At 44.3% G+C, this 11,221-nt stretch overlaps 1 protein-coding gene across 8 annotated transcripts in view; it reads right to left on the reverse strand.

Annotated features, from left to right (window-relative positions):
- DGUOK (deoxyguanosine kinase) overlaps nt 1–7,164 on the reverse strand; it is a 36,618-nt gene extending 29,454 nt beyond the window's left edge. For 2 of the 8 annotated variants that reach the window (XR_001307634.2, XM_021087366.1), the window contains exon 1: nt 6,910–7,149. Coding sequence is in view for 4 of the 8 variants with exons in the window: in XM_021087366.1 (XP_020943025.1) it covers nt 6,910–7,051 (142 nt within the window). In the remaining 4 variants the exon portion in view is untranslated. Of the gene's footprint in view, nt 1–6,909 lie in introns of all 8 variants that reach the window. The other 6 variants (XM_021087369.1, XM_003125004.4, XM_003125003.4 and 3 more) reach the window with 6 other exon arrangements.

Below are 11,221 nucleotides of genomic sequence, written 5' to 3' on the forward strand. Positions count from 1 at the left end.
ATAGGACTGCATTTCTTAAACCACATTCCAAGAGAACCCGGCTGTGCCAGGCACCACCCACAGATAGGGAACAATTGTTTTAAAAAATAATTCAAAATTCTATATTTATATTAAAATTAAGCACAATAGAACTTTTTTTAAGGCTATGATACCTGACTGTAATTGTTTCTTTCCTTTAAGAAGGTTTTGTTTTTGTTTTGTTTTGTTTTTTGCTTTAACAGCCACACCTGTGGCATATGGAAGTTTCCAGGCTAGGGGTCAAATCAGAGCTGCAGCTGCTGTGGGACCCGAGCCGAGTCTGTGACCTACACCACAGCTCATGACAACGCCGGATCCTTAACCCACTGAGCAAGGCCAGGAATCGAGCTTGTATCTTCATGGATACAAGTCAGGTTCTTAACCCACTGAACCACCACAGGAACTCCTGTTTTGTTTTGTTTTGTTTTAATACAAAATGTTTAAAAAAAAAAAAAAAAAGACAAAATGTTTTAAAGTATTCCCCGGGGTTTCATAAAAATGGTGTTGTCTGTTTCTCCACTGCTACACTGGCCTCCTCCTAGTGACCAGAACATCTGTGTCCATCAAAGGCCTCTCTTCAGGCAACACTGGGCAGACGGACAAATGCCTCCCTTTGTTGGGTCTCTACACAGAGCACCAGCCTAGTATGACAGCCTCATCTCAGGCTTGTTTAAATTCAGTTAGATTCCGGCTTAACTGTTCCCTTTCAATGTACTTTTTAATATCATGAAATGTGAGAGGTATCAGATCTCATAAGCAGCATTAAACCTTCCCTAGGGCCTTGGCTACCACTGTACTTCATTATGTCTGCCATGACTTGAAAAAGGGTGGGAGGTGTTTTCTTTGAGTACATTACATCAACATGCTGATTTCTATTAGCACCAGGATTGTCATTCCACAAGCGGGACCAAAGGGTTCTATTGTTAATGTTCATCCTTTCCCAAATCATGTTTTTTTCTTTCCTTCCACAAATTTTTCTATAAACCATGATGCCTGCTATAGCTACATTATACTAAAACCTAGCAGTACGATAGTATCTGATGTAACACTCAAAATATATTATTTTAAATTTAATATGCTTACAGCTCATGGGACCCTCTTAAATATACCATCATCTCCAGGCATTTTATTCTTCTGAATGAGATGGGGGAAAAAATCCAATTCTAAACCCTTTACCAAAGAGCAAACAAAAACAACAAATATAAAACTGCCTATCTTGAAGTTCCCTTATGACACAGCAGGTTAAGGATCTGGCATTGTCACTGTAGCAGCTTGGAGAACTGCTGTGGCAAAGGTTCAATCCCTGGTGTGGGAACTTCCACTTGCTGTGGTAGAGCCGAAAGGAAAAAAAAAAAAAAAAAAAAAAGAAAGAAACTGAAAAAAAAGTTCCTTACAGCTTTCAGAGTACAAGTCAAACTTTCTGCATTTAGCATGAGACCCTCGCTGATCTAGAATGAACTCCCCAACTCTGCCCACCAGTTGATTCATCCTTTCACTGTTGCCTTCCCAGTGAAGTCTCCTTGAACTCAGTCCAGCTCCACAATAGCCCTGGGCAGAGTTAATTACTGCCTGCTCTGGTTTACCGAGGCGTCATACTGTAATTATTTGTTGACTCATCACTCTCTCCAGCTAGATTGGGAGCTCGCTCTTTGAAGACAGTGACTAACCTTTTTTCCTTTGCATCTTGAGTATCAGGTGCTCAGGTGGAGATGGACTGATAGAATGAGGTGAATCACAGACACAGAGAATCCAATTATTCCAAACACTGTATGTTAGATTAGATACAATGTTTAAAATAAGAAGATCTTTTTTCCACTGGTATTCTTGCTCAATTGTTTATACTTAGTGAGAGTAAAAGAAGCACACTAGTGATGTTAAGTCACTAGTCTTGAATGCTGAAGGAACGTAACCAGGAAGATTTCCACAGCTTTACGTACAAACTCTCTAGATAGCAAAACTGAGGTTTCTTCTTTCAAACTGGGTCTTGGAAAATCAAAGTGAAGGGAAAAAAAAAAAAAACAAAGTGTGAATAGTCCAGGATGACTCACTGACAATATTTCATAAAGCGATCCTTTCTCCAATTTAGATTTGTAATCATAAAATAACTGGCTTTGGAAGGTGATAATACACTTTAGTAATGAATATACTTAAAAGATAAGATAAGGGTTTTATTTTTTAGATTTCAAGGGACTCTAGGTTCCAAGCTTTTGACTTTCAATCATACATGACATATGGCTTCATAACTCATGTTTGATGCCATTAGTTGCTAATTCACCCAGCCATTTTCTTTACATGCTGCTGTCTACAGCCACAGAATCAAATCAACAAGATTTAGAGCAACAGGACTACAAGAAAAGCCCCTCTAAACAATCTAACCAGCTGGGACAGGGGTTCACCTTCCCCTGTTCAGGTTTCCTGAAAGGATACTCTGATGGGGGGGTGGGGTGTGGAATGCCACCTATGGTTAGAGAACAAGGTAACTATTTGACTTGACTGGAAAAGCAGTTTAATGTATTTTCCTCTGTGGATGCCAATGACTAACTTCCACAAGGATATCACAGCACAGGATTCAAGCATCTGGTAAACAAGGAAGGAGTACAATGGGCCCAGCCTGGGTGAGGTGCTGGTGACACAAACTAGCTCACCCAGGGGAGGTACTGAAGGTACAGACTATCTCAACAGAACTCAAATGCTGCAGCAGCTGTGGGTACACAATGTTATGTGGGTACAAACAGGAGGCAGTGACCCATTCTGTCCGGGGAGAGTCATCAGGGTGTAATAGGAGATGAGAAAGAGCCAGACTAAGGTCCCCCAGTCCACTTCTCATTCATCACACACTGCTTGGGCAAACACGTTCTCTTCCGAGACTTCAACTACCCCTACAAGTCAGCAACTTTGTATCTGAGGTCTCAGCTCCAATCTCTCTCCACCGCATGCACTTATTCTAATCTACTTCAAAACATCCAACCGTCTCAGAGGCACCTCTTACAAAACATATCACTCTCACCTTCCAAGACCTCCTCTTCTTTTATTCCCATGCTCAGTTTTCAGAGTTGGGGTCCAAAATAAACCTCCTTATCCCTCACCTCCAAGTGGCCACCAAATCCTGTCAATCCCAATTCCAAAATCTCTCTCAAACCATGTCATCTCTGTCCCGCCATGCTCTCTGTTCAGACCTGCATCTTCCCTCCCTCTGGTGACAATAGCCACGAACCTAGTCTATCTACTCCAAACTCTGTTCCTGTTCATTCATTCAACAAACTGGGTGCAAGGCACTATGGGTATTGCAGCAAACAAGACATACGAAGAAGGTGCCTGCTTTATTGAGCTTCCTATATTTTTATTTTTGGGCTGCGCCCATGACATGCAAAAGCTTCTGGCCAGGGATCTAAACTGAGCCACCACAGCAGTGACAACCACTCAGCCACCAGGGAACTCCCCATGGAGCTTTCTTTGTATTCATTCATTCTAGCCGATTTCCTTTAAAAAATTAATCTGTCGATGGCACATACTGGCTTTAAGTCTTCAGTAGCCTCCCAGAGCCTACATGAGAAACTCCTGGCTGTTCAACATCTGGCAAACCCTACCCTTCTAACCTCTTGTTCTGCCATCCTCTCAAAGGGCCTTTAAACTCCAGGCGCAAAAGCCTGATATTAAAACCGCATGTTTCTTCAGACTCCTCGTTGGCAACTGTTACTTCCTGTGCTTGGAATACTCTTTCCTCTGGGGTAGGAATTCCTACCCCCAGAGATTCTGAGTTTCCATGTCCAAACATAGCACTCAACACATGGTGCAGAAATCATGTTTAGAAGCCTGTTCTTCTCACTTAGTTGTGACTTCCTTAAAGGAGAGAGGCTGTATCACATCTGAGCCCACCTCCGTGGTAGGCACACGGAGAGCCCCCAGCTGCATGAGAAAACAGGGAAGAAGTATAGAAATCTGGAAAGGTTAAGAAGCAAAGGTCAGGACAGTTGGGAGAGGCTGCTCACACCTCACTTGATGCCCTCTCCAAAGGACTTATTTTGTAAAGGACTCTGTTATCTCAGTGGGCTCTGAGGAGAGTTTTCTTTACGGGCGTGTTTCCCAAAATACAGGACAGAACATCTTTAAATAACACCATCAGGCAGGGAGCACTTCTCATGGCTTTCAGTGTCTCCAATTTGGCTGGAGAAAAGCACACAGCTGGGGTGACTGGTCTCACTTTACATGCAAGCCCACCAAGTTCAAGTGGGTCCTTAACACCACCCAGCAATTCTACATTTCTCCCCCTACTCACAAGACTATTTCATGTCTTTCCCCTCTCCTCACACTCACTCCAAGCTGCTCTTTCCTCCTAATTCACTGAGAATATAGACACAATCAGAGGACCTTCCCCAAGTTCCCTCTGCAGCTACTTGAGTCAGGAATCATTTCTGCTGCCATTCTCCCTGGTACTAGAGATGAACAGTGCCCCCAGCTAAAGCCAGCCTCTCTCCGCTTGGGCAAGGGATTCCATTCCTTCTGGCTTACTAAAATCACTCTGGCAATTCTATCCTCTCTGCTGTTTCACCAGTTCTCTCCCTCTCTACCAGCTTATAAATATGATCTAATTCCTCTTACAGAAAGAAAAAAAATTAAAACATCCCTCTCCAACCCTATTTCAGCCACCACTCCATGGCCCCCCTTTCCAGGAAAACGTCCAAAGGGTTGTCTTTCGAAAAAGTTGGCTTTTCTCCTGTCTCAGTGGTCATTCCTTCTCAGTCTCTTTTGCTGGTTCCTTCCCATCACCTCAATTTCTGTAACATTTGCATGCCCATCAACACACATAGGTTCCTGGCTTTCAATACTGTCTACATGTATAACTAGAGTCCAGGGAGACTCTCAATTCTGGACTCAGATATCCAATGGGCTATTCAACATTCCTATTTAGATATATAATAAGCATACAAAAACCTAACACGGCCTAAAACCAAAAACTGGAAATGACCCTCTGCCCCCAGGCTGTTCTTCTCACTCTTCTCCATCTAAGAAAATTGGATCTTTTTTTTTTTTTTTTTTTTTGGCTGCACCTGCACCATGTGGAAGCTCCCAAGGCCAGGGATCAAACCCATGCCACAGCAGCAACCCTAGCCATAGCAGGGACACCACCAGGTCCTTAATCTGAGGTACCACAAGGGAACTCCAGAAATCCCCCTTTCAAGGGGCTGAGGCTGAAATGATTAGACATTACTAACCTCTCTTTATCTTATATTCCTCATCTTTCTGTTACCAAATCCAGTGGGCCCTATTTTCAATGTAACTAGAATCTAATCACTTCTTACCACCTCCACTGTTACTGCCCTGTTCCAACATACCATAACTCATCATTGCAACAACTTCCTGACACCTTCTATTTTCAACACAGAGTGATCTTTTTAAAATCTAAGTCAATCATCATGTCACTTGACTGCTCAAACCTTCCAATTGTTTCCCTTCACAATTAGAATAAAAATCCATGATGGACTACAAGGCCTAGGCAAGGGGTGGCTAGTTTACCTTCTGACCTCATCATCCCCACACTCCCCACTGCCCACTCCATTCCAGCCACAGCAGCTTTCCTCTCTGAACTTCCCATCTAGGGGGCCTGTGCACTAGGTTCTCACTCTGCCTGGAAGATTCTTCTAACCCTCACCTTCCTTGGGTTTTTGCTTAAATGTCACCTTCTCAGTGAGGCCTGATTACTCAATTTAAAATTGCAACTTCCCTCAATCCCTGATCCCTGAATTTCCTCTATCATGCTCATAACCAATATACTGTTTACTTTGTTTAATTTATGTTGTTTACTGTCTCTCTCTCTCTCTACTAGAGCTCCCTGAGAGCAGAGATTTTTATTTGTTCTGTTCACTGCTGTGTCCTCAGGGACAAAACCACTGTGGGATTGTAGAAATTGCTCACAGGGCTATTTCTTGAATGCATAAAATGAGAAATTTTCAGTATGCTGCTAGAATGTCTTCAATACTTTACACTTGCTAATCCCTTTTCAGGGCTTAGCAGCTTAATAGGTAAAAGTCTTAAGTTAGAATTTAGTAACATTATATTGAAATGCTTTGCTTTCATTTTATTTAAGATCCAGTGGGTCTCTCACTGGATTGCCAGGTGAAATAAGGACACCCAGTTAAATCTGTATTTTAGTTTTTCTTTTCTTTTTTTTTAAGTGTATGTCCCAAATATTGCATGGGACACATACTAAAACATTATTCGTTATCTGAAACACTATTTTCAATGGGCATTCTTTTTTTCTCCCCTAAATCTGGCAATCTTATTATTACTATTATTATTATTTGTCTTTTTTTTTTTTTTTGCCTTTTCTAGGGCCGCACCTGCAGCATACGGAGTTTCCCAGGCTAGGGGTCTAATCGGAGCGGTAGCGGCCGGCCTACACCAGAGCCACAGCAACGCGGGATACGAGCCGCGTCTTCGACCTACACCACAGCTTATGAAAACGCCGGATCCCCAACCCACTGAGCGAGGCCAGGGATTGAACCCGCAACCTCATGGTTCCAAGTCGGATTCCTTAACAACTGAGCCACAACGGGAACTCCTAGCAACCTTATCTTAGGGGAAAAAAAAGAACTTGCACCCTGCTCCTTATTTCTATTTTGTTCTATCAAAACAAGCTAACTCTTGTCCTATCTGTGGACTGCGTGGCTTCTATGCCCCAATAAACGTGTCTCTGTGGGAGAGAACTGAGGCTTGACGCCTGAAAAATCAGAGTCAAAGGCCCAGAGTGCACTTAAGGGGAAAAGGCCTGGCAGCTCAGTCCGGCCACATCAGTCGGGGAGGGAGGGGGTTGCAAGCCCAGCTCCCTTTTGCAGCCTCTCAAGCACCTGCTCTGCGGAGGCCGAGGCTTGGCAGCTACTTTCTGGCCCTTACCAATGTTGCCTTCGATGGAGAGCCTTCGGGGCCCGCGCCCCGCGTGCAGACCCCTGGAGGGGGGCCCGCCCTTGACTGGGCTCTGAGCCATGGATTTGGAGGATGATCGCAGCAGCCTTAGATAGAGCCGAAGCGCGGTCATCACACCCACGATTCACGCAGCGATCACTTCCGCCGAGAGCCGTTCCGCCCCCGGTAGCGCAGTACACGCACTCCGGCGCGCCTTCTACGTCAGGCGATCGCCAGGCAGGAAGTGGGTGGGGTTGAGAGGACTGGAGGGGAGGGGCCAAAGGGAAGCTCTGTTCTCGCGATGTTCGTGGGAGGGTGTAACGAAAAGGAAGACGCCTGATGTAGGCAACGGGGAAGATTGCTGATGAGAGGTGCTGCTGTAGGATTTGCACCTTCTTTTTTGTTCACTGGACAAATAGCACTTAAAAAGAGACATAAATTAACGGTCTCAGCGCCTTTGCCTTTTTGTATCACTGTAACATAAATTTCACAACTGAAGACAAAAATAATTGTAATTTTAAGCGACTCCCCCACCCCCCGCCCCCACGTTGTCTGGTTTTTATTCTGACACAGGAAGAAGTTGGACGGTTTTCAGTAGGAAGAAGATGCAACCTGAAGATTTACACAAATTAACGTTTTCCCATGCCCTGTTAATTCGTGGCATAATGCTGGCACCTTTTTGAATACGTTAAATTCATCAACTACACCCCACCTCTTATTTTGCTTCTTGAATGGATAAACAAACTTTTGCCCCATCAATTTGCATAGTAGCCAAATATTCTGTAAGGATAAAGAGGGTGGAAGCTCAGGGACGCGTGTGGAACTCGTTTAAACCAGATAAACTGGGTTCTGTGGGCGTGAGCAATGGCGGAGGCGAGGTGGCTGGTGGGGATTCAGAATGGGATTTGTAAAAGCTTGGGAAAAGCCAGGATAAAGAGAGACTTTCTAATGCATAAATGTATAAAACTGGAATCCAGCAGTCGGTGGAGAATTGTGTTTTGCAGAAGGACAGGGACAATTCTGAGCTGCTGCCACCGGATGAGGCCCTAACAGGCTTTGTCCTGCCACACCCCATGGATGTAACGACTTTAGAACTAAGGATTTATGAAATGTTGTCAAATGATGCCTCCACCTTCCACAAGAGTCAAACCGGGAGGCAACAGGCAAACCAGCATTCTGGCAGCAATCTTAGATGAGGGAGGTTTTAGGAAACCATTCTGTTTGCCAGAATCAGTAGGGCGGGGCCAGTGACTGGGACAACTGTTTGCAAATCTGGCACAGGAATTTTTTCCTATATTAATGTTTATATGGGATGGCTGAAATGACATTAGTATACTATATTCCCATACAATCTAATTAAAAATAGAGTGTACATTTTATTCAGGATAGCCTGGGTGGGTCGCAGGCAGCTAAAGTCTATCCCATCCCCCACTCCCACTCCCACAGCTACTTCTGTGTAAGAATACTGCTTACCTTTCTTTCCTTTCCTTTCCTTTTTGTTTTTTTTCTTTCTGAGCCACAGCCACGGCATAGGGAAGTTCCTGGGTCAGGGGTCAGGAATTGAGTCCGGGCTGGAGCTGCAATCTACACCACAGCTTGTGGCAACGCTGGATCCTTAACCCATTGAGCAAGGTCGGGGATTAAACCGCATCCTCACAGAGACAACGTGGAGTTCTTAACTGTTGAGCCGCAAGGGGAACTTCCGCCACAATGCATTTTTTCCATTCTACTCTTGATGGACATTTGAGAGTTTCTAGATTTGGGCTATTATGAGTTATGTTTGCTGTGAATATACTTGAATATATCTTTTGATAAAGTGAAGTATGCATTTCTCTTGGACATATGCCTACAGGTGGCATTGCTGCATGGCTGGTTATATGTATGCTCAGCTACTAAAGATATTCCCAAAGAGCATGCAGTTCTGCAGTGTTTGTACCAGCTGACAGTGCTACCGTCAGTGAGTGAGCACTCTGGTTGGTCCACATTCTCACCAGCAATGGGTATTTTCAGCTTTTTTCATTTTATTCATTCTGCTGTATATGATATCTTATAGTTCTTTGTTTTATTTTGTTTTGGCAGTGGTTCCTAGGCCAGGGCTCAAACCCACACCACGAAGTGACCTAAGCCATAGCAGTAACAATGCTGGATCCTTAACCTGCTGAGCGACCAGGGAACTCCTGATATCTTGTAGTTTTAATTTGCAATAATGATTAATAAAGTGCAACATTTTTTCATAAATGATTAATAAAGTGCAACATTTTTTCATATGTTTGTTGGCCATTGTAGTAACCTTTGTTGTGAAGGACCTGTTCAAGTCTTGTGCCCACATTTTTTTTTTTTTTTTTTGTCTTTTTAGGGCCACACCCTCGGCCTATGGAGGTTCCCAGGCTAGGGGTCCAATTGGAACTGTAGCTGCTGACCTACGCCACAGCCACAGCAATGCAGGATCCAAACTGTGTCTGTGACCTACACCACAACTCAAGACATCACCAGATCCTTAACCCTCTGATCAGGGCCAGGGATCGAACCACATCCTCATGGATACTAGTTGGGTTGGTTAAACACTGAGCCACAACAGGAACTCCTGTGACCACATTTCTATTGTCTATCTTTTACTTATTATTTTTATTCCTTGTATATTTGTTGTGAGTCTTTTGTGAATATTTTCTCTCTGTTCCTTGCTTCTTCTTTTTTTTCTTTTAGCAGTGCCAACAGCCTATGAAAGTTCCCAGGCCAGGGATCGAGCCCACGCCACAGCAGTGACCCAAGCCACTGCAAAGACAGTGCCAAATCCTTAACCTACTGCAACACAGGAGAACTCCTTGCTTCTAAAAGCTTTTAAGTTTTTTGGATGTATAGTGTAAAGTCAGAAAGCAAAATGTCTTTTGTCTGTTAGTTATTCCATTATTAGTGATGATCCTTCTATTCCTCTGTATTCCTTTATGCTTGTTTTATTATGTTATACCAGGCCCCAGACTTCAGGATCTTTTTTGATCCTAATTCCACATTTCTAGGAGAGAGACTCTGGCCCAGCTGTGGCCAAAAGGTAAGGTCTCAAGGGACAAACATGAGTGGCCCACCCCACTGTGCATGAGGAAGGAGGGCGATTAGAGGGATTGTCGTGAGCAAGGGAGGAAAAAAAGATGGTCATCAGTTCCTCCTGGAAGTGGTAAACAGGGTGTTTGCATCCCACCTCTGGGGGACAGACAGCAGAGATAACATCGGTGAGCAGAATTCTGTCCCACTTGCCTGGAACAATAAGGTCACTTCCTGCTGCTGGGGGCCTGTCAGAGACCTGCTGGGTTTATGGGTAAGACCTGATGTTGCGCCCTGGGGACTCAAGCATCTATACCTTCCCCCAATGTTTGCTGAGCTCAGAAAGAATGATTACTGTCAATTATTTGTAAATACTGTCGTGACAAATAAAGTACTGGTCCGCATTACCAAAATGCTAAGCAGCCACTAAAAATCAGGAGATAAGCATACACAAATGTGACCCTGACTGGAGTTCCATGGTGGCTCAGTGGAAAGAAATCCGACTAGTAACCGTGAGGTTTTGGGTTCCATCCCTGGCCTTGCTCAGTGGACTAAGGATCTGGCATTGCTGTGAGCTGTGGTGTAAGTTGCAGATAAGGCTCGGATCTGGCATTGCTGTGGCTGTGGTGTAGGTTGGCGGCTACAGCTCCAATTGGACCCCTAGCACCCTAACCTGGGAACCTCCATATGGCACGGGTGCAGGCCTGAAAAAAAAAAAAAAAGTGACCTTGGCTTTCTTCTGCAGCTTGGTGTCTGGTCAGTTATATTTGCATCTCCATCAAAGATATTCTAATGTGCTAGCTTGTGCTAACTCAATTTGGTTAAACTGAGAAGGACACTTTCTAGAATCCCCTCCTGACAGGGCTCTGAGTTAGAGTTGGTCAAAAGAGGGCCTGTGGGAGATTTGGAAAGCAGAACAGGAGCCTCCGCCACTCTGGGGAGCACTCCATCATCAGATACTGTGACAGACAGATGTGCCCACGAATAAATCCCAGCTAGTCTTCAAGGCCTAGTGACTCCTCTCTGGTCATCCCACACTTCCCTTCAGACCTTCGCTTTCCTAGCGTGCCCTACCTTTGGGCAGTCTCATTCCATAATACATCCCATGTTCCCATAGTGTACACAGTGGCTATGCTCCCCGAATGAACTCTGTCTGATAGAAGTAATCATAAAAGGAGGCATGCAGAGAGCAACTAAGAGTGTGGGCTCTGGATTCCGGCAGCTAGAGGTGTAAGAAAGATAATCCATGTGCAGCATTTACCCCAAT

Source organism: Sus scrofa, chromosome 3, assembly GCF_000003025.6.
Source record: "Sus scrofa isolate TJ Tabasco breed Duroc chromosome 3, Sscrofa11.1, whole genome shotgun sequence".
Lineage (NCBI taxonomy): Eukaryota > Metazoa > Chordata > Mammalia > Artiodactyla > Suidae > Sus > Sus scrofa.